This window comes from Lissotriton helveticus, chromosome 4_1 (genome assembly GCF_964261635.1).
Source record: "Lissotriton helveticus chromosome 4_1, aLisHel1.1, whole genome shotgun sequence".
Taxonomy (NCBI): Eukaryota; Metazoa; Chordata; class Amphibia; order Caudata; family Salamandridae; genus Lissotriton; species Lissotriton helveticus.
This window is the reverse complement of record NC_136063.1, coordinates 310,720,563-310,745,088: the sequence shown is the minus strand read 5'-3', so window position 1 is coordinate 310,745,088 and position 24,526 is coordinate 310,720,563. Positions and strand designations below refer to the sequence as shown.

Genomic DNA, 24,526 nt, shown 5'->3' with positions numbered 1-24,526 from the left:
CTAAATGCCTGTACCATGCGTGTTAAATAAAGTATTATTTCAAGTAAGCACAGTGAATTGTCTTTTTTTTGCGTCTAACATTCTGATGTCTTGAAATTTCTTGCATGACGAAGATCACAGTGGAAATGTTTTGCTTTGTAATGAAAAGGGAATTGTAATGTACAATGCTTATACTTAATGACTATACATGGACAGTTGTTAAAATGTTTTACCCTGTGAGTCTCTGGCACTTTGCATACATAATGACATTGAAAACACAAACTTCCAGCTTATAATCAATATTGTGTTACTTTGTATGATATTGTAGAACTGCAAGTAGTGACATGTCCTATCAGGTGTACACCTGGTCATGGCTAGGCCAGCCGAATGTTTGCGGTCTGCTTACAATTCTGTTCTACTTTTGTGATTTTCAGAACAGCAGTTCACGTGCAAAACACCAGCAATCGCTGATATTGTTATCCTGGTGGACGGTTCATGGAGCATTGGGAGATTCAACTTTAGACTGGTCCGAAATTTCTTAGAAGGCCTGGTTTCTGCGTTCAATGTGGGAAGTGATAAGACAAGAATTGGTAAGTTTTGTGCGGTAATAATATTAATATTGATTATACTTACTAATCCCTTCCTAGTGTTAATATAGTGATCAATACTAGGCTATGTCGCTTTCTTGGTGTTTTAAATTGGGCAGGAGAGGAACTGGTGCACCAGTATGGGGGGGCGAAATAACAGATTTTGCCCGAGACCAGACAATTTGAATAGGTGGTAAAGTTTACACTAAGACCCTGATTATAAGTTGCTCATTAAATTCCTTCCCATGTGTAATCCCATTTATGCACGGGTTGGAATTACGAGTTTGGCTGTATTTAACACATCTGATAATAATAGGATGCGTTAAGTACCTCAAGTTTTCTTAGCATTTGGCAAGTCAAACCTGCTGAAATGTAACATGGGAAATTCATATGATATTTACCGTACCATGCAGATTTTGGTGCGTTATTCCCGCCTAATAGTTATGGTTTTGTGGTTTTGTTACTTATCACATGCTTTAAATAACACCTATGCTCGTAATCAGGCTCTAAGCGTTACATCTCCTGGTTCCACAGTCAACAACACTCCCAGTATAAATTGCCAACAATATTTATCTTTATGCATTTTAGCTGGCTGTGAAGAAGACAATAAATATAGAGGAAATGAGCAATAAAGTTAATGGTATCAGGACAAAGAGGGGTATTATATGGCCATGCAAGGTAGCTGCCTTCCTAGACACATTATATGTGTATATAATCCAACTTCCTGGCATGTTTACTGAGATTTTGCCATTGGCACACTCTTTCTTCAATCCTGTGTTGCAGTGAGAGTTCCTTCTGGTCTCTGCCACTCAGAACCATATGGTGCTTAATATTCAAAAGATCTTCTCTTCACATTCAGTGCAATTCTTGGTGTAAAATCCAGGGCATTATTATAAGTAGAAAATAATAACAAAAGTATATGTACCTACATGCATCCTACAATGAGGAATAAACACTGTAGATAATTCATTTATGTGTTGTGACAAAGGATGCAACAGTGCATTAATAGGATTTCAGCTACATTTTTAGAGAGGGAAAATAAGCAATCAATTTTAGAAGCGTAGGTCCTAGTTAAGGAATTTCCTTCACAAATGTCTACATAAGTAGCACTTCCAGAAATAACAAATGAAAGGAGCCTTAGGGCTTGATTTAGATGTTGGCGGATCTGGTCCCGCCTGCCGACTTGGTGGTCCGCCCGCTGTATTTAGATGTTGGCTGGTCTATTGAGAGAAGACTGTCGGATTCCCGCTGCCTCTGCCAGGATTTTGTCCCTGCGTAGACGTCATCAGAGGCATAATCGGCTGTGGTAGGGAGTCCCGCCAGGATTCCCACCATCCTGATTATGATGTGCCTTTCTGCCGAGGTAACTGTGGAGAGAAAACCTCCGAGCTCCGGTTGGCGCAAACAACAAAAAGCAGGTGAAAAATTACCTTTTTTGGGTTTCCACTTCTGTTTCCATATTGAACCCCATCGTCCAGGTCCTTCCTGTTCTGCTGCCACTTGACCATGACGTTCAGAGACCCCGTTGTTGCCAAAATCTAAGGTGTAGGCTTCTGCGTCACTTGTCTCACTGTGAATCGTGTGTTAACATTAGCTTTTGCCTCATGTTTTTTTTACATTGCTCTTACATGCATATTTTTTTATGTGCCATGCACGAGTTATTGTAAAATGTGCACACTTTTATTGAAACAATTTTTTTGTGGTGGTGGGTGTGGGTGTTGTGCTTGTGGTAACTGTGGGTGTACATACAGTAGTGTGTGTATGTTGTTGGTGTGCTATGCTATATGTAAGAAATGGGCATCACACGTTGCCTACATATACATTATGACACATTCACAACATATGTATGTGTATTGAGATAAGGATTTCGTCTCAGGATTTCTCGCTGTTGCCCCGGGCACAGCAATTAGCCCCACATTTTACAATGTGTACATTACCCCCTTGGCATATTTAATCAGAACTTATGGCTTCATTTTAACCTCCTATGCTGACGACACACAGATAGTTGTCTCATTGGATAGTGGAGCTGCAACTGACAGCATAAGAGTCAGAGACTGCATGTTAGCTAGTAGCTCCTGAATGGCTAGGAACTGCCTGAAGTTAAATTCAGGTTAAACGGAGGTGCTTATCTTTGGTTCATCACCTTCCTTCTGGTCTCCGGAATGGTGGCAAACAGAGCTAGGCCCTCTGCCGGTGAGGATAGCTAAAAATTTGGAAGTATTTTTAAATGACTCTCTGTCTTTCATAGATGAGCTGCTTTTCATACCTGGAAACTTATTAAAAAGATTCTTCCGTTTATACCTAAACATTTACAGAAAACAGTAATCACATCCTTGTTGATGTCTAGAATTGACTGTGCGAATGGCCTATACCTAAATGCCCATCAGCAGGTGGTAAACAAATTGCAGACACTACAGAATGCGGCAGCATGGACCCTTCTGAAAATCCCGAGATCTCACTTTGTTGAAGACTCCATTAAAAAAGTTACACTGGCTCCCTGTGAGTCAGAGTGTGTTTTTTAAGGCTCTCTGCATTGTCTACAAGGCCTTGCATAACCAAAGTCCTGAATTATTTAAGAACAGTTTTAGCTGGTATTCCCCTTCTAGATCCTTAAGATCTGCTTCTGTCAAATAGGTATCGGTACCCAGGTACAGGCGTGCTTCCTGGGGTGGCAAAGGCTTTGTCGTTGGTGCTGCTAAAGCCTGGAATAAACTTCCTCTCAACATCAAAGCCAAATTTGCTGGCTTTTAGGAAATCACTAAAAAACTGGCTCCTCAGGCCCTGCTAATCTCTTGAGGGATATCTCTCATATGGTCTTTCAGATAGTGCCAAGACGCCTGTGGGAATTTGAGAACTTAATAAGACTTCTTATTAAATTAACATAGGTAGTACTCACTTGTCTCCACACCACCATGGGCTTACGCCATCAGGACTCTGCCCCAGGATGCCCCAGAACACCACCAGCACAACGGGAACATCTTAATCCGCTTGATCCAAGACCGCTGGCCTGACAGTGATGGAGTACTGTTAGCCAGCATAGAAGACCGATGTCACCCTGGAGACCTGTCTTTTGCCACAACCTCTAAACACGACGAGCGGACCACTGTCAGCTTCACTGAGTTGTTGGAACCACCTCCACGGGGGGACGACAGAAGTATTGCCAAGATCTAAAGCAGGCCCTTAGACACCAATGACAAGGCAAAATAAAGCTTCAGCTCCTGCATTCAATTTAGGCAGAAAATATTGAGGGCAGCTGGGCCTTTGAGTTCTTATTTGCCCTCAAAGTCTAGGGGCCTGAAAGCAGGCAGTATTGGCTCATGTACCAATTGTACATGTGCTCTTTGCCCCTGGTCCAGTTGTCCACATTGTGAAAAATGAAAAACCGGGGATTGTCTTTTTGTGTTGAAAATAATAAAATTTAAAAAATAGAGCGTAAATGGGATTTCACGCAAACTTTTAACAACTGGGTTCTTCATTGTCCCATAGAGTCAAAGGCGTGCCATAACTAAGAAGACAATTCCTTCAAGTCTGTCACATTCTGAGTGATACAAGAGTTCCAGTGGCCAAACCCTTGGCAGCCCTCTTCCCTTTAATTCTCTGTAGTGAACCAACCAGACATGCAAAGATCACAGTCCTAAAGTGGCAACTATCCTTTGTTTACTTCCGTCGTGAAATAACCATAGACTTTAAATTGCTAACATGCGGAACTGGCTGCATTCTGAAATTACTGCGTAAATTAATCAGCACTAATCCTGATTTGACTCCAATACTCCAATAATTATGTTCCTCAAAGTATAGACTTGAAGGGACACCAGACCCTAATTGGCAGCTGTCCTAAAAAGACTGCAATCCTGAAATGAATGCAGTTCTAAAACAATTGGTGTCCTGAAATAACTGTAAGCCAGAAGGTGCTGCAGGGCAGAAACGACTCCAGATAACCAGTCGTGATAAAACTCAAGTCATGCAATAGTGGCCACTGTGAAATTATGGTCACCCAGGAATGACCTCTGTTCCGAAGCATAGCCGCAGCCCTGAATTGACTGTCGGCCTAAAATGAGTGTAGTATTGAAATCACCGCAGTCCTGGAACTACTAAAGCCTAGAGATGACTATGCTTGTGAAAGCCTAAACTCTTGTTTTAACTAAGCTAGCATTACTATTTCACATGGTCTGAAGTAAACCTGGTTGGAACAACTTACATCCTTTCGTAAACACAATACTTCCTCCATGCGGTAAACTCATCAGCTGAAAAAAGATAATTACCCACCGGAGTGACTGTAGTTTACTCCAAAATGTTGCTTTGCAGGAAGATCCAGGACAAGTCATTCATGTGATTTGTGCATTGGTTGCAGACTTTTTGATTAATTCCACCACTTTCTAGCTTACAGAAGTAATGCATCACACCCCAGTAAATGACACCTCTTTGTAAAGTGAACTCCTCAGCTGACCACTGTGCCCACACACCCTGCAAACGAAACCGGTCAATAGTAGATTGCATTATATAGGGAGTCAACTCAGAGAATAGGGTTGCATTACAGTAGAGAATCATAAGAGAAGAGTGAAACATACAGTTTATATACATATATTTTTTTTTGACAGTGTTCTTTAAATGGCCACATGTTACCTTGAAGCAACGTCAGATCACAGTGAAATAATAATAGGCGTTCCATTCTTGAAGATGCATGAAAGGTACAAGCATAGGTAGGGTTTGGCCAAATGTGAAGTGTCGTCCATAATCTGGCATTTCTCCTTCACTACTCTGATGATATCAAATATTCAGCAGAATGGTAACTTTAAATGTTCTATCTTCAGATTTTTTCGGAACGAGAGGTTGGTAGGCCCTGCCCTCGGACACCGATTCAAGGCATTCCAGACTGTGGAGCCCTAGGAACCCCATAATGTGCTTCCATGTTTGTTGTTTGAAGAACTGTTTGTGGGTAGGGTGGTGGTTGGCTGAATGAAAACCCTCCCATGGGTGTTGTGCGGTGCCAAATTTTGTTAGTATGCTGGCCATTGGTTCCAAGAGACTTGTATTTTTGCAAAATGGTTTGAATTTGGATCTGGGCTCTACTAGGAGCCATTAGGTAGCATCCAGGGCTGGTTTTGTGCTGTTGTGTTAACGGAGATTCAGGCAGTGGTTGGCCACATGATTATGTAGTCTTAGCAGTCTGTTTATAACCTTTTGTTGGGCTGTGTATAGTCTATATGCAGTAGTCCACCTGTGCCACTACTAGTACCTGGGACAAATCCACTGGATTGTAGAATTAGATTTGCGGAAGGAGTTTCCTAAACATGGATAGATGACGGTTTACACCTTTGACTGTGCTGCTGATTGCATATCGCATACTAGTTCTGTGACAACTATGATTCTCTGATGTGTTGTTTGCTGTGGTTGTGGACTTCTCAGGGTTTTTGATTGCCTAAACAACAACTTGTTGTTAACTGATTTTTGTTTTTACTTCATTCAGCTAAAGGAGTAAGACTGTAGGTTCACCATTCAAATTGAAGTGGGGTTGGGGGTCATCAGCGTGCATATGATGGTAAAATGTATGACTTTCTAGTATTTATGTATAATTGACAATGAAGATTCTTATGGAACATTACAAGCAGATCCATTAGAGGGGTATGCTGGACACTCTGTCCATTTGTTGGGCGTTCTCAGTAAATATTTGTGGTTCATTGTACTGTAGGTTTCAGAGAGTTCAATGGATATTTGAGCAACTTGCTTCCTTTTGTCCAGGGTGGTGAGTTGGTCTCCCCTTATGTTCATTGGGGCAGACTCTGTCCTCTGAATAGACCTGAACTCTGGTTTAGGAGGTGGTTGAGCTTGATGTAGGCTTATAGTTGGTTAGTCACTTCTTATTAAATCCTGGAGAAACAGTACCTGACAAAGAAGCCGCTGGGGTTGCAGGTGTCTGTGTCACCCAGGCCATGACTGTCCACACCCCTGCACCATTGGGGGGGATTAGCAAGCACTCCCTCGGCTCTTTCCTCTACTCCTAGATTTCCTCTTGCCCATGCCACCCCACCAACCACATCACAAACCATTAAAAAAAATCCTCATCATTCATGTACTACCTGTTCTAAGCAGACAGCCAGTGGATGACATTTGAGCCGCTTATACTACCTGGAATTGGGACGAACACAGGCAGTTGGACCCTGCACTGGTAGGTTGACATGCGATTCACCATTCCAGGAGAAATACCTTGTAATCCCATTATTTTGGTGTAGAAATATCAACTGGAATAGGTGATACAAGCCGTTGTCATTGCTGCTCCAAAATACGCAGAACTCATCAGAAAGGCCACTTGTATTCATTTGATACATTTTAACATTTAAGGCAACTTCTTCGCTGCCTGTGAGAGCCAAGAGGTTGGGATGTCGGAAGCAATTGAATGTTGTTGAGCTAAAGATAACAGTATCCCCATTCTCACTGGGACTTGTATGAATTGCAATGCAAATGTTATTAACCCCTTTAGTGCTAAGGCAATATCCGACTTATTCATTAATTTCCATTGAAATGAATGGGCAGTGCATGACGAGTTACCCTTGTCATTAGCATCCAAGTGGTATAGTAGAGTGCCCTGCCAAGGTTAATTGCACCAGAAATAAATAGGAGACAGAGCCCTACCGGCAGCAACGTCTGCACTCTCATAATAAAGACACCAACATTAGACATTGTCAGAACTTGTGGTTTAATTTATTTATTTCACAACAAATACAATAAATATGAAATATTCACAGGCTGTGCTTGATAAGACTTTTCAGTTGATCAACTGGTAAGTACCTTATTCGTTTTAGAGGTAAATTCAAATTGTGTGCACCAGTGACAACAGCATTGAGTACAGCAGACCGTAATATAGAAATTCATGCTCTGTTTCCTTGACTAGGTCTTGCACAGTACAGCGGCGACCCCCGCATAGAATGGCACCTTAATGCATACAATACTAAAGAAGCTGTCGTGGACGCAGTCCGTAATTTACCTTACAAGGGCGGAAACACATTAACAGGTATGTCACGTTTTTTCATATTATCCTGAAATGTAGAGCTGAACTCCATAGTCACAGCAATCATTTTGGCCCTTTCCACTAATTTGTACTTAGTAGGTATTCACAAAATATTGGCAGGTTTTTTTCTCACACAAAATATATGGTAACATATGCAACAACAATATTTAAAACTCTGCACATATTTTAGAGGAGACCCTCAACTCCTCTTATTTTCAGAGAGGTGTAGTGGAAGACATTTCTCCGCAGACAAAGACATTTTCCCTGTGTAGAAAAAAACAGTAAAAGATAACGCACAACTTTTACTCTAGCTCTAGCCATATGGATTTTCCATGGTGGGCGAAAAATCAGCCTAGTGTAGGGTTTAGGTTTCTAGACATGCTCCTGATCTCAATTCCTGGTGAATATTGTTAGAACCTATGTCTTAAAACAAGAAAAGGTCTGTGAACTCCATAAAAGCTGGACATTTAAGACAGAAGTAGATGGGAACTCTCCTCCCTCTCCTTACACTTTATCATATGCCCTACTTCATATGTTTTTTAAAATATTTTTAAACCTAAAAAGTCGTAAAAGACCCGCTCTTCAATTGTTATGCCTGAGCCCCAGTCTTAGCCTGTGTTGAGGGAGAGAGCATATAATGCTTGGTATGGCTACTGTGGATGGGCGATAATGTTATTAGTACCTTTATCTCATTGAGAATACAATGTTAGAAATAAAACTGAGAAACAAAGCAAGAGTGATATAATGTTGGGACGTATGGTCTATTTCTGTCAGTAGAAATCCACTGCCACCCCAGTGTATTTCGTAAAGACCCAAATGTGTCCATTTTCAGTCCCTTCAATAAAATCTCTTTGTGAAGCAGTTTATCAATCCTGTGTCCTGGTGTGTGGGCGGTGTCTTTTGCCAGTGAGCACAAAAATACTAGATAACTGTCCCTCGGCTAAACGAGGGGTGGGTTGGGGTACCATGTGCAATATCATTTGGGAAGATGAAACTGTAGCCCAGCCCTGCTAAAGGATGGAATCCCATGGACCTCCTTCACACCTAGGTAGGTCTTTGTGAATCCCATCAATGCTCCTCCTAAGAAACAGCCAGACTTATTCTGGATGTTTTGACATGTTCCCTGTTTTGGCTTGTGGCCCATTGCACTGACACAACATTCTGACCCTATGGACAATGGCAATTTTGGTTTGACCTCAGGAGATTCTGTAATGGATCCTACCTCCCTCCAGGCAAGAGCTAAAGTCCAACACACTTAACAAGCCCATGGGACTATCGTAAACAAAGCATTTCCCTTTTTATTTTGTAGACTGTAGATCAATATCCCCAATTCTGACAGTCCGACATTGTGTAAAATAGCTATTCGCTTGGCATTTTACTTAATAACTATAAATAATACATTTAAAAATGTCTAATGGGCTCTTAATTCAAATGAATGTGTTCAGGCAAGTACAAAATATAAAAATGAGACCATCAATGAGTACACTTTTACTAGACAATATTATTTTACTATTATCTTAACTACACAGTTACTATTTGTTCTTACATTGTGTCATTCTTTCTAGGTCTGGCATTGACATATATTTTGGAAAATAGCTTCAAGCCTGAAGCAGGCCTAAGGCCTGGAATCCCAAAGATTGGCATTTTGATCACTGATGGCAAATCCCAAGATGACGTCATCCCTTCTGCCAAAAGTTTACGTGATGCTGGTATCGAATTGTTTGCTATTGGTATGTATTCAGAAGACTTCACAATTTATCCGAATAAGAAGAATAAGACTTCCTGAAATGTCTTTCATTTTATCTAGAATGTTGTACTAGAATTAAAACATTCATGCCGGGTTTAATCACGGAGACAAGGGCTATTGCATACATGGGTAATTCATTGCATATTTTGTGATACCCGAGAATTGATACTTGGTTCACTCAATAAACACTAATGTGTTTAACTCTTAGACCCTAGTGTAATGCAACTCGAGGGGTGTTTACTACACCCAGTAAATACTGATTCCCTGGGGTGGCATATTTACTGGGGTTAGAAAACTCATCAGATTTTGAGTTTGCTAGAAGAAACATATGGAAAGAGATGTTTTCATCTACCCCTAATAAAAGTTGTGAGCTGATATTTTGCCGTGGAAAATTGCAGAGGTGTGGACATTCCAGCAAAAGTGCTATTTGTACAGGGATAGTAATGATCTCCTAACTCGTAGTAACCATTTTATAGCCTGCTACTGAGTGCTATACTGGTTGTTAAGGGCCCTGATCCTGATCCGAGTTGTAGCCCTGAGCCTCGGCCTATAACAAGGGAGAGGGCCTTCAACAACCAACATAGCCAAGGCACAAGGCCCAAAAGGCTTTTAGAACATTCCATCCACTGCGGGTAGAATATTATAATTTAAAACTAGAGAAACAAAAAGACAAGCATTAGAATGTTTCAACAGAAGGCTTATACCAGTCTTTATTATCCCTGAGCCTCTTTATTGTCTTTAACGGAGCTCCCAGGATTCCAGTGTTCCAATATAGATTTATAGCCCACTGCAGAGGGCTATACTGGTTGTTTAACCCCTTGGCCGTGGCGGTAATTCCGCCGCGGCACTGGGGGGTAGGGGGAGGGGGGGGCGCGGCGCCGCCATGCTCGTGGTGGAAGCACTCCGTCACGAGCCGCGGGCGCGCTGTGCTTGTGACAGAGTGGTTCCGTCATGGCCCCGCCCGCTCATTAGAACGGCCGCGCAGGCGCGGAATTCCTGCAGCGGGGCGGTCGCGCCATGACGGAACCACTCCGTCACCAGTACAGCTCGTCCTTGGCTCGTGACGGAGTGGTTCCGTCACGAGCACGGAAGTGGCTAAGGCCCTAAACCTGAGTTATAGGCCAGAGCCGCAGGCAAGAGCCTAAAATGAGGGGGAGGGCCTTTAATAACAGGTATTGGCTGAGGCAGAAGGGTTGTAAGGCTAACAGAACAGTCCACCCATTAAGAATTACATTAGAAAGCGAGAAACACAAAAACAAACATTGGCATGTTGGAGCTGAAGGCCTCTACCAAAAACGATATAAGCCCAAAGCCACTCTATTGTCTTCAATAAAGCTCTCAGCATTCCAGTGTTCTAATTATGCGTTATAAAGGCCTTCCAGGAAACAAACCTGATACTATTGGTGGGTGATTGCAACTCTGGGAAAGGATGTGTAATTTATCATGAGTTCTGAAAAATGCATTGGAGTGCTAGTCCGTGAGGCAGATGTCATCTGTGAACTGAACACTGAAATTTCCATTTGGCAGCTCTAATATTGGAGAATGTATGAGCACTTTTCACAAAATAAACACTGGAGAAATAATAGGAATGCATTTTCAAAGGCAAGGTTCCACAATCGAAAATGACCATTATTTTCCCTTGACCATTGGACTATTATTTCTGCTTGCAAAAAAATGCCCTTTTCGTTTTTGAATAAGGTTGAGACGCAGTTTTTGATTTCACGTTTGAATTAATGAGTAGGTGGTGTAACCTCTTGTGATGTTGAGTCTTTAGGACTCAGACCCATACTTGCCACCCAATTTCAACAGCAGGGCTAGAAATCTAACTTGAGTAAACCTTGATAAAACTGATGGGAACTAATTAATTAGGGCAACAAAATCAATGGAAACAAGGAGATGGTGCACCTTCTTTAGGTGTCTGATTTGATATAGCTCCTTCTAAGTTTGACTGACAAATTCGTGAAGTTTGAAGGGTACACTAGCCTGATTCAGAGTTTGGCAGATGGGTACTCTATCACTAATGTGATGGATATTCAGTCCATCTTCTTACAAGTGCATTAGGATGTAACCAGGGCCACTGGAATTATGCGTCAGAGCAGGACCAAATTATAAGGCAGTATTGGCTAAATTATGCAGCAAGCTAAGGCAAATTATGCGGTGTAGTGTAGCACATTTTGTGGCAGCATTATTGAATTAATTTGTCATTTTTAACCATAGTAACACTGTCTGGGAAAAGTTGTTACCTTATTTGCACCAATTTAACACCCAAGTACAGCAATGAGCAACAGAAAGGTGACAGTGAACATTTGCAGATAGTCTTTGAGTGCGCAGGAACATGTGACACCATGTTTTTAGTAACTTTTGATCTATTTGAGCTAGAAACTAATTTTTTTATTGAAATCTGCAGATTATGCAGCAGACAATGGATTAAGGGTCAAATGCAGCAAATTCATAATCATTCCAAAAATGCAGCAGCCGCAGAATCACATTATTCCTGTGGCCCTGGATATTATGAACTTGTAATAAGGCGGATTGGATATACGTCATGTTTGCAACCAGGTATTATGAACTTGGAATAAGGCGGATTGGATATACGTCATGTTTGCAACCAGATAGTCGTCTGCCAAACTCTAAATCAGGCCCTGAGTATGTATCTGAATAGAAGTGGTCTTGGAGATAAATATGAGGAAAACAAGTGCCATTTATTGTTAATCAGTTTGTGGCTTAAAGCTGACCGAAGCTGCCCTATATCTAAAAAACACAATTGTGTGGACCACCTTAAGATGTTTATGAGCAGTTACACATAAGTTGTGTAAAGGATATGGATCCTTTAAAAAAATTAATGAGGGTCTAATTTCACCTTTTTGTAGGTCTAACTTTCCAGACAGCTGTAACTCTTTTGCCAGATAATGATTTCTTAACAAAAAAACAAAATATATATATATATACCTACCTACCCATTGGGCTTCTGGCCAGTGGTTTCTATCCCTTGGTCTGTTAAATTGTCAATCACGCTTAGCTTCCATCCACTATTTTGACTTGGCGCAGTTAAATGCTTTATACGGAGACTTGCTTTTGAAAGCCATTGGGTGGTAATCTTGTTTTGTGAAAGATTTAAATAGATTTTGTGCATTGTACTGACCTTCACATTATGCAGGCATTCCATGTGGACGCATGATTTCATAACATTGGTCCTCATGATGATTTCATTCAGATGTGGCCGAGAGACTGAACACCTATTGTAGCCAGCTGATGTCTATTGGAACAGTGAGACTTCAGTCATAATAACCGGTGCCAATATATGACAAATGCAGTTGGTTTTTGAAGACAGAAATGGAAACAGGGTCACCAATGCATAAAAAAAAATATATATATATTTGTATTGTGGTATACTGTATTTTTAGATGTTGCTGGCACACACTTTCTTATGAAATATGAACTGTGGAAAATATTACATTAATGAGAAATATTCCTTCAGAAAAAATATACATGTTGATATATACATAATTGTCCTGCAAGCAGTCATAGCTTTAATTGTGATCAAATGTATGTGTTTGATCAATTTGCAGGAATTTATAACAACATTTGTCAAATTTTAGACTGTAAAAAATTACATTAAATGTCATCTCTCTCACTACCTCATCACTTACTATTCAACTTCTCTCTTTCAGTCACTACCAACCCTCCTCCACTACCTCATCATTAATTCACTACATTCATTACATCACTCTTCCCCTCTCATACTTTCAAAACACTGTTACCGCTACTCAGTCAATTACGCTACTCCTTTCTTTCAATCTCACTTTCCTTGCCCTATATTTCTTTATCTATTTCAATGCACCATCTCACCTCTCTCACCTCTTATCTGTTGCTCTATCTCACCTTTCTGTCATTTCCGGTCTTCCCACCACCCCTCTTTATAACATTGTATTAACTTTGCCCATCTTTTTCTAACTCGCATATGTACTCTATGCCACTCTTTTCTCTCTGCACCTCATTTCTTTTTCTACTCTTTACCGCTTCCTCTCCACCTTCTCTCTGCCTCTCTACTCTCGTAATTTCACGTGTCTTTCTATACCTCAGGTCTTATTTTCCCTTTACCTTAGCATTGTGTCTCTACCTTACCTTTGTCTATAATTCTTGCAATTTTACCTGTCTATCTCTACCTCTGTCTATCACCACCTCTTTCTAACTCAACTATTTTTCTACCTTACCTCTCTGTAATCCTCACCACTTAGTGCACCCCATAATTTTCTTCTTTATGCATGGGCTTATCCCTATCTCTAGCTCTTTCTGCCTCATTTTAAAACTGTACCTATTTCTTTACCTTTCTTTCTCTACCTACTTGCTACCATTTTTTACATCGCTGTATCATTCTTTCTAGCTTCCCCACTGTTCTACTCTTCACCCTACCTTGTCTATCTCTCTATCTCTTATCCCTACCTATCATCACCCTCTACTTCACATCCCACTATCTATCCTGTTTGTTTTACCTTTCTATAGCGCCCCCTTCTTGTTTTCATTATCCAACAGAACCAGAGGTCGCTGTCTAGCCAGAGAGCACACATAGAAAGAGAAGCGAAGGAAAAAGGCAGAGAAAAAGAAACGAGGAGAAAATATTCCAATTTCTCCCATTGGAATGGTGAAAATCCTCGGTGCACTGTAATGATTTCCTTTAACATTATCCACTAGTCCACTAAACTTCACAAAGTCTACTTTAGCAATTCTTAAGTCCAATGAGAGGCAAAGACCGGGGTCAGGAAGTATTCTACATATGCACAAACAAGCCTATCAGGGAAGACAGATGGCCTTATGCCCAGCATTTTCCCATTATGTCACTCTCTGTACCTTTCCGAATACGGGTACTACCAGTCACTTCCATTTATAGAACAGAAGGTTTCTATCACTCTCTTGAACTTGATCCCTTTACATTGCAGACAGTTCCTTATATTTCCACATAGTTTAGTGCTCCAGTGATATGACTCAAGGGCCTTCTCCAGACAATCTTGTCTCCACCTCTTTCTAGGTGTTCTCAAGGTGGCATAAGCATTATAGAAAAAAAACGAATTAGAATAATTAAAGCAATACATTTTATATCCTCAATGCTGGCAGTGCCGTAAATTGGTTGTGGTGGTTCGGCAGTGGATATTTTATCCGTCTGACTCTATAGTGCTTGAGCCCAAGATGTGATCCGAAAAATTTAGATGGATGTTTTCAACTTTATGAATCATTGACTTGTTTCCTGGGCCTTGAGGAAGAGTCCAGTGACTGTATCCTAGCCTTGGTAAGATAGTAATGGATTTTTGAAGAGAAAATGGTGGATCTTAAGGGGCATGGCCAGTATGACAGGACTGGGATTGCAAACTGTACAAAAATTCCAGGTGATATTTGAGGCCGGGTGTCTGCAGCGTATGGGCAGCATAGGTTAGGGGCAAGTGGTGCACCGGTAAGACCGGTAGACCATTAACACTAGTCAATCATTTTTAAGATTTTAATATTGTTCTGCAGGGCAGCTGGGGTGTTTTCACCCAAAGATTGTGTGGGGAAATGTAGTGGCAAATTGTGAATTCGTAAGCACATATGGTCAGTAAAATTGGTAGGAGGTTTGTAGTATTGAAAGACTACTTTAAATGTGAGATAACAAATTGCCTGAAGTCTTCTGATTGAGTTTTCAAAATATTCTCACCTGTGCGACTCAGACATTGCTAGGTACCCAGGACCTGAGAGGACTCAGTAGGAATGCTTTGCAAACTACATCATTCCAGCCATACACCTGTTAAATGCAGTGTGTATGTGCACCTGTACTACTTATTTTTGGGCGGCAGAACTAAAATTGTCCCTGTGACATACTAGCGGGGAGGTAGGCTGGCTCTTGCCCCCTTTAATTTCCCCACTTTGACTGTCTCATTGTTTACATCATATAGTATTGGAGCATCGGACGAGCATTGTAGACCATGCGGTAATAGAGTTCACCAATGTGTGCTGTGGCTAGGCTATCTCTGAAGTTCAGGTGCATTGTATTAGCAGCTTTGCTGCGCCATGTGTTGAGTAATTGGGTAGATTCATTTTCATGAATGTTTACTGTGGTGATACCTCATTACCGAATGCACAAACCTGTCTCGTTGAGAACTGAGTGCATGCCCTACGTTTCTTTAAAGGTGCACTACATCTACCTCCACTGGTAGACTCAATGGACCTACTTCTCTCACATACTTCCACAAAATCCTCTGACCAAATGCAGAAAGGTGAGCTTGGTATTCACCACTGGCTTAGTTCTGGTATCTTTGGATTGTGCTGCATCAGTGCTTCAGTTTTTTTGGGCGCATTAGCTATCATATTTGTCGCTCCTTTTGTATTTGAATTAACATCAGTTACAAGGATCTTGACAGAAACTCTGCTGAATATACATTATACAAAATGGTGCACAGGGTCTAATGTGAGTGATGTGATGGTGCATTGCAAACACAGAGTGATCATCACTCCCTGAGTGCTTGTGTTGCAGCACTGATGAGATGCTATAGGATGTGAAGCCAGATACAAGTATGGTGGGGCAGGTTCTATTGAAGCTGTTTATGCAGGATACCACCCTCAAATCAAGAGAAAGTGGAGGTGAGGGCCAGCGGCATGGGTTGATGATGTAGTACTGGGTTTATGGCCAATGAACACTCGTTGGGGTGTAGTGGAAATGCAATGAGTGAGATAGGATGGCTTCATGGACTGGTCTGAATATAGTGTTGGGAGTTTATGTTGACCAAGGTGTCTCCAGTAAACCACCCTGGCGGATGTGCGATAGGTGTTGGAAGGTTGAAAGTGGAAATGTGGAGCACATCCTTCAGGCCTAAGAAGGTTAAGAGAAGGAGTACGACGGTGAAGAGAAGCTGGCACCAAAGAGGCTACCCAGATTGCTGATTAACAGACTGTTGATCCGAGTCTTGCCCAAATAGAATATGACTTTGAGGAAGATCTTGAACATGTTAAGCTAGCAGTAGTGGGTGAAGTGGCAGATGATACGATGCACATCCGCCACGGTCTTGCAGTCTTGACATGGACCTTGAAATTTCTGCCCAGAGGTGAAGGGAGATTTTGTCAGCAAGCCTTTTAAAGTCTAGAGATAAAGTAATGTTTTACAGTGTGTGTTTCATGGGATAGAGTATCTTGGTTTCTCCAGGAAATGGCAAGGACTATCTAACGTAAGTACCTTGGGGGTGTAATGGGCATTGATGCCCATTTTCTGCACCACCTGGCCACTTCCACAATGCACATGGAACCACAGATGCTTGCGTGACCCCTTTTGTAATGATGATCGTGCACCCATTTAATAACTACACAAACCAACCCATGAATATGAGAGAACAGCTCTATTACTGTACCCTTGAATGGGAGCAGTGAAGTCCGAGGAGTCCCCAGGGTCTTCCCTGCTGGTTGGTTCAGTCTCACATGGCATCGGTCGCTGAGGAGGGAATCCTTGAGACCTCTCGAACGGTGCCACTCCACTACTGTAAGAAGGGGTGAACACACAACAAAAGCCTCATTTACAAGTAAATGGTATTTTAAAGTACTCGGGTGCCGCTGCAATGAGATGCTCGCCAGCATCCGAAGCTGTCTCAGCCCGGGCTGACACACAGGACGGGGGGGGGGCTGAAGCCCCGTGAGCCCAATGGGTGTTGCGCGCCTGGCGACAACGTGGTGGATTAAATCGCCACACCATATGTCACTCCAATGCTTTCACTAGTGAATTTGTGCCTGCACTGGACACATAAAATGTTTTGGAATAATTGGGGGCTCTGCCCTAGTCTGTGCCAGGAACACCCCATAGAGATGTCTTGTGAGCCTAATGTGTTGCTTAAACACTGGTAAATTCAAACAGTCCCGCCCTTTCGTTCTTCTTCTTTCTCCTACTCTTTGTCATCTCAGTTACACAGCTCATGAGCAGTCACGGGTATTAACAGAGTGACTTTCTGACAGGCTGTGGTGTCCTTTTACAAGCTCTTTGTTGACAAGCGAGAGATCTGTAGAGTGAGTGTAGCAAAGAGGAATGCCTGAATGTAAAATATTTGCCTTTTGTCACAACATCTAGTTGATGATGTGCATAATCTTTTTGTAAGCTTGTACAATCTGTGTCTGCCTGTCAGGATTAATTTTCCTGCCTTTTTTAACTTGGAAAATGTCGAAATTCTCGAGCACCCACTATTCTGTGTGCCTGTGTACATTCCTTATGCAGTGCTAGTACTTGTTCAACTTTAACTGGCAAAACGCTTTGAAAATCAAAATAGAAAAATAATGCTAGGTTGTCCCGCACTTGAATAGCATGCAGCTGGTAATAATATTTATATCACGCATACCAGAAACTATTATTTACAGGTACTTGAATGTTAAATATGATTATTACTCTGTCATGAGGCAACGCAAGGAAGTGGAAGTCCCGGACCCTTCAGGTGACCCTGTCGCAGCTGTTGTTAACGCGGGATTTCTGGTCTATTGTTATAGATCTAGATCCCAACTCAGGTCGACTGAACCGTTGGTACCTGTCATAGAGTAAAAGGCAATCCACTACTAGGTCAATCAGTTAAAGACTTACACCACTCTAAAGAACCACTTACTCTTAATAAGTGTAAAAGTTTATTACAAAGCCAAAGTTAACTGGAGATACAAACATCTCAAAATAAGGTTCAAAAGATATACAGGTATCAATACAAACATGAATTTTCTAAATGCTCTTAGTCGGCAGAAGAATATTACCAAAACCAATTCAAGAATCATCAAAGTTGCAAGAATGGACACAAGCTGTAGCTTGTGAGTCATTTACAGAAAGGAAAATTCAGATTAGACTATCCCTACACTAGACTAAGTGACATCCCTACTTAACAAGATCTTAACCTAAAAAGGTGTCAGCAGTGGTGACTTCCAAAGAAGATCACACACTTCCCTTAGTCTTTGTTGCAAAAGCGATGTCTCGGAGTTCCCTATCTGCCTACCCATCCGCTCTCTTAGGTTCCTCAGACCATCTGCCTTAACTCCACCCCGGGGTGCTGTCCCTAATACAAAATCACATTTACAATAGAAACGCCCTTTTAGAGACGCCCCTCACGTGGTGTTGGTTCTGGTATCTTCCATGCCGATACTCCTCTGGGCCTATCGTTAAAGTTGACCTTGCTTCCCAGGCTCCTCTCCGGCAGGACGGTACCCCCCAGGAAATTCCTGAAGACTCCTCCAGACCTGTGCCTGGCTCTCTTGAACAAAAGTCTATTCATCACTCTCTTGATTGGAACCTCCTCGCACCTGCAAACAGACACTTGTACTGTGGGCCCCAAATTCCGACCTCCACCATATCTTCTAAGTCGTAAACCATCGAGCAGGCTCCACAGTTTGTGTCTAACACGACCTTTCTCTAACGAGCACATGTAGATCAAAGAAACGACTTTTGTCTATTCAGGCTTATTAGAATTACATGAAACGGACCTATGCACTCTGCAAACCTTTAATTTCTTAGTTTAAACAGTATTCTAACTTATTTCACACAATGATTATATAAACGTCTATAAAACATATATTTCAGTTCTATGATCAGTAATACTTTGAATTATAACAACATTAAAATCCACCATCGCATGAGAGTGTAACAGCATCTTGTACTCTATGTGAACTGCCATGTGGCCTACACATTTCTACATTTAGCAGAATTACCTTTTCCCCTACAACAGCCACATAACATGGGATTTCAACGTCATTTTAACATCTCTACAAACATCTACATTAGTTCTTCACACTTGATATAAGTAATCTATTTTAATTAAACACTCTTATATATATCTCTCCATAAATTCGACACTCTTATATAATGTTTACTAAACTAATACAACGTGCTTGTAAATATGGTGCACTTCTAGATTTTTCTTAATTTGCGCTCTCTCAATCCCCCCTTTGATGACTTTTAGTAGTCGTCATCATCATCACAACACCCTCCACGAGGTATGAATTGAGTCAAACTGAAGTCGTTGCAGTACCCCCTCGTTTCATCCCCTCTAGAGCCTTCAGACTCATGTACTGATTATCCTGTATCGCAGTTAATCTCCTCTCCTGCTTTCTCAGGGATCTCTGCAACCTGTTTGATCTATACCATTGGTACAGCCGCACCAATCCCCACAAGATGATTATACAAACCACTATTATGATAATAGGTTTCAGTATGTACCAAATGAAACTTTTTCCTAGGTTGACAAACCAACCTCCAACTTTACCCATTCCTTGACCTACTTTCTCCCACACATTTACCTTTGTCAAATCCTCAATCTCATGATGTATTTCAGTAATGTTCCGTATGTACTTCTCTAAAGGTTTTGAATTGTCTGGAATGTAAGTGCAACATTCCTGAACCTTCAAAGCCTTACAGACTCCTCCCTCTTTAGCTAACAGAACATCTAGAGCAAGTCGGTTCTGAAGAACCATCGCCCTTATTGATTGCATTTCTCCTTCCACCAGCATTAGTGATCTAGCAGTACTGGCGGACAACCTATCTACAACTGTTGCCAGTCTTCTAATCTTGATGTCATTCAGTATTACCCCCAAAAGAGGAAATGCAGCGCCAAATACGTCTCCAACTACCTCCTCATTGCTTACATCTCTTCTTCCTCTAGCTTGTTTTCCTCCCTCTATGATTTCTAAGTCTTTAGCATGGTATATTTTGGGGAAGACAATTGCCAAATAACATGATCCATACCAATTATCTGGTAGTTTCACATATGCATTCCTTCCACAAACAAAATATACATTTGGAATCACCTGCATTTCCTTCAAGAAGTCCTTAGAGTAATATTCTAGTTGGAAAGCATGTTCACAACTTACTTCTCCCACAAACACATTCTCGTAATAGGTTTCACCCCTATGTATGCACAGTTTCCCCTTTTTCTCTCGGTCTAGAGCTATTGGACCATTACTACCCTTTCTTTGGTGTGACCTTTCTTCCTCGGTCCAATCAGTTTTCCATTGACCTGAAGCTTTTAAAATCTTCTGTCTCCTGTATCGATCATCCACCTGCCCTACAAACCTTTTCTCTATTTCTGACACTTTACAAGTCAAATTATTTCTTCGGGCATGTGAAGTATCTAATGTTTTCCATGGAAGGAAACATTTCTGTAATCTGTCTTCACTCTTATAATAATCCCACCTATTTAAATGCTTGTAGTTTGGCACTTCTGGTAACACTGCATCAACGTTTGAAAAATAGTACTCAAAACCATCGCGTTCATAAAATATGCTCAGCAACAAACTACATGTGATTCCATAAGTCAATGGAAGATGATGATATCTAATACCTTCGTCTACAGAGGCTGGCAATTTCATACACACATAACAATCCCTAGCCTCCATGGCATCAATGTATTCATAAAGCAACTTAGCATATGCATTTGATTTAAAATTTCCTTGTGATTCATCTACATGTAACCTACGAGTCTCAGCTGCTAGTAAAGCTTTGTCTTTCTCTGTATTGTTCCCCTTTTGACCAGTAGTAGTAGGTTTCTGTATCGATGCAATCTCCACTTCTTTTGTTGTTTTCCCTTCATTTTCATGTCCCACTACATAAGATATAGTAACTACTAAAATTATAAGAAAAATCTCTCCCACTAAAAGTGTGCCTACTATACATTTTGTCCTGCGGTTCGGGTTGCCAACCTCCATGATCTCAAACAGTGTAGTTCCGGTTTTCTTTCACAGCACAATGTCTCTTTCGAACCACACCTGGAAGCTGATAATCCCTTCTGCAGGATCAGTCTTTGAATTCCATAGCAATAGACAACCCTAGCTCTTCTCCCTCCACTATATGGAAGTCCCTAAATCTCTTCTTCCACTCGGCGCTAGGTTATCTCTCCATCTGTTTATTTACAAAGTCTTTTAGCAATCCAGAATTATACGTGATCCGGCAACTCTAGTCACGCATTCTAATATTTCCAAACGAAGAAGGATCTCCCCAAGTATTGACCTCCTTGGACAACAAGTCGGGAAATCTATTCTGTTAAAAATCATGTCTCTTATTCCGCTCAGGTAAGGAGGATAGGGGATATTGAGTGTCAGCAACCCTTCAACCTCCACTCCTGGTATCAGCAACACAATTTCCACTGTTATGATGGGGTCAGTACTGGTCAGGGTCACTTCCCTCACCCTCCCAGATCCCTGTACACTGGACATCTGCAGCGAGGTAGGTCCACTCAGGAGTAGCGTATCTTCTGCAAGGCACTCGCACCCTCCTCGATCTTCTCGGACCTTCCTGTTCCTGTCCTTGTGCACTTTCGTCCAGATCCGAGCCTTCAGATATAGGAGCAAGAGTTCTCTCTGGAGTTAAGTTCAAGCTCGGCCTCTTTCTTCCTTCAGGCCAACTAGCTTCTCCACGCCTTGTTCTCCTGTATCTTGTTCTCTCACTCAGTTCTTGATCACTCTGGACTCGATCTGAGTCTGAGCCGTATTCACAGCAACTTTCTCCTTCTGTAGCAATTTCAGTTTCACTGTCGTCCTGTCTTTCTTCTTCTGGATCTGTAGCGCTCCCAACTTCCTCAGACACCCCCACAGCTTGACTGATCCTCTCTAGTGGTTCACCGTCCACAGCTGAATTTTCATCTGCGAGAGGAGCTGTTTCTTCCAGGGGTGCTGGAACTCTTCGAGTATGAGAAGCGTGGATCCAGTTTGGCAGCCCTCCACACTTCACAGTGGTATTCGTTGTCAATATGACCTGGTAGGGCCCCTTCCAACGCACGTCTAGGCAGTTCTTCCGGACGTGCTTCTTCAGTAGGATCCAGTCACCTGGGCACAAGTCGTGACACAGATCTCTTGAAGATGGAACTTCAGCAGCCTGCACCTGAAGAGACACAGAATGAATGGCGTCAGACAGACCCTTGCAGTAATCCAGGATCAGATCATCTGTAATATTCAACAAAGCTGTAGTTGGTACAGACGGAAGTCTCATTGCCCTCCCCATTAAAACTTCGTGTGGAGAGAGACCTGTCTTCCTGTCTGGTGTGCTACGCATACTCATGAGTACCAAGGGCAGAGCATCAGGCCAACTTAAGGAAGTCGATGAACATACTTTGGCTATTCGGGACTTCAAAGTGCCATTGATCTGCTCCACGATACCCGAAGCCTCTGGTCGATAGCTACAGTGCAACTTCTGATCAATGTTCAATGCAGAGCAAAGCATCTTCACAACTTCACTGTTGAAATGAGTTCCTCGATCTGATTCCAGGGAGGTCGGCACCCCGAAGCGCGGGATCAGCTCTCTAAGCAACAACTTTGCTACTGTGAGTGTATCGCACCTGCGTGTAGGGTATGCTTCGACCCATCTGGAAAATATGCATACAACCACCAGAACATATCTGAGGCGGTTGCTTTTTGGCATCTCAATAAAATCTAATTGCATTCTGTTGAAAGGCCCCCCAGACCTCCCAATGTGACTCATTGTAACTGGTGTTATTTTCCCTACGTTCAGTTGCTGACAAGTAACGCATCTCCTACACACTGCTTCTGCTGCAATCCTAAATTTAGGACAATACCAAGTCTGCCTAAATACCCTCAGCATGGCATCTCTTCCTAAGTGTACTGGACCATGTATCTGTCGTGCCATTGGACTCACTAATTCCTCAGGTAATACTGCCCTTCCATCTGCTGAAACCCAGAAATCCATTTCACTTTTCACACAACCTGCTGTTTCCCAGGCCTTTTTCTCCGACTCAGGTGCATTCTCTTGCATGTTTTTCAAATCCTCCCAAGTATCTACTGTTTCTAGCATCATGTTTAACTCTGTCTTTTCCTGAGCCCCCCTACTTCCACCTCCGTGAAAGAATATCCTTGCTCCGCACAATAGCGGGCAACTTCGTCTGCGTATCTATTACCTTGTGACACAAAATCTGTATTTTTGGTGTGGGCTACGCATTTAACAATAGCAATTGCAGCTGGACCTTGTAATGCTTCTAACAGCAGTCGCACAAATTCCCCATTTCGAATAGGCGAACCAGAGGAGGTCATGTAACCTCTCTGAGACCACAATTGCCCAAAATCATGAACTACACCGAAACCATATTGGCTATCGGTATAAATGGTGACTCTAATTTTGCTACCTGCTACACAGGCACGCGTCAATGCAATGATTTCTGCTACCTGAGCAGAGTGTACTCCTTCCAGGCAAGCGGCTTCCACAACTCCAGTAATGGTGCAAACAGCATAAGCTGCTCTCAACCGACCAGTATCGTCTCTTAAACATGAGCCATCAACAAAGAAAATTTCATCAGGGTCGATCAACGGCTCATCCACAATATCTGGTCTTGGCTTCGTGCATAGTTCAGTCACATCAAGGCAATCGTGACCTCCACATTCTTCGCCTTCTATATCATTAGGAAGTGGCATCAATGTAGCAGGATTTAAAACAGAGCACCTCTTAAGGGTCACGTTCTCCGCAGCGAGAATAACTTGCTCGTAGCGCGTGAGCCTACTATTGGTCAAGTGCTGTGTCTTGGTCCTGGTCATTAACAGTTCTACAGAATGAGGTACATACACCACTAACTGGTGTCCCATGAAAATATTTTCACACTGCTCAATGCTGACACCTGTTGCAGCAACGGATTTGAGACATCCGGGCAACGCTGCGGCTACCGGATCTAAAGTAGCCGAAAAGTATGCAACTGGCCTACGGGCATTTCCATGAGTCTGTGCCAAAACTGACAAGGCACAACCCTCTCTCTCGCAGCAGAAAAGTGAAAATGGTTTTTCATAGTCAGGCATCCCCAAAGCCGGAGCACGACACAAGTCCTCTCTCAGCTGTAGAAACGCCATCAAACAATCCTTGTCCCATGGTACCGGATCACTCACCTCCTTGTGCGTCAGTTTTTGTAAAGGTTTTGCTTTCAGTGAAAAGTTAGCTATCCACTGTCGGCAATAACCAACCATTCCTAAGAACATCCTGACTTCTCTCTGTGTCGTAGGCGCGTTCATCTTCATTATCGCCTCTATCCTATCTGGGGACACTTTGCGCTTTCCTTTTTCTATCCGGTGACCCAAGTACTGTACTTCAGTCAAACAGTACTGCAATTTGTTCGGAGATACCTTGTGTCCATTTTCAGCTAAATGGTTCAGCAAGGCAATGGTATCTGTCTTGCAAGCTTCTTCCGTTCCTGACGCAACAAGGAGGTCGTCTATGTACTGAACCAGAACCGAGTTCTGTGGCAG

At 42.1% G+C, this 24,526-nt stretch overlaps 1 protein-coding gene across 1 annotated transcript in view; it reads left to right on the top strand.

Annotated features, from left to right (window-relative positions):
• COL14A1 (collagen type XIV alpha 1 chain) overlaps positions 1-24,526 on the top strand; it is a 559,513-nt gene that overhangs the window by 241,531 nt on the left and 293,456 nt on the right. Inside the window, exons 6-8 of the mRNA XM_078686835.1 lie at positions 414-569; positions 7,456-7,575; positions 9,138-9,302. Of these exons, the coding sequence (XP_078542961.1) occupies positions 414-569; positions 7,456-7,575; positions 9,138-9,302 (441 nt within the window). The remainder of the gene's footprint in view (positions 1-413; positions 570-7,455; positions 7,576-9,137; positions 9,303-24,526) is intronic.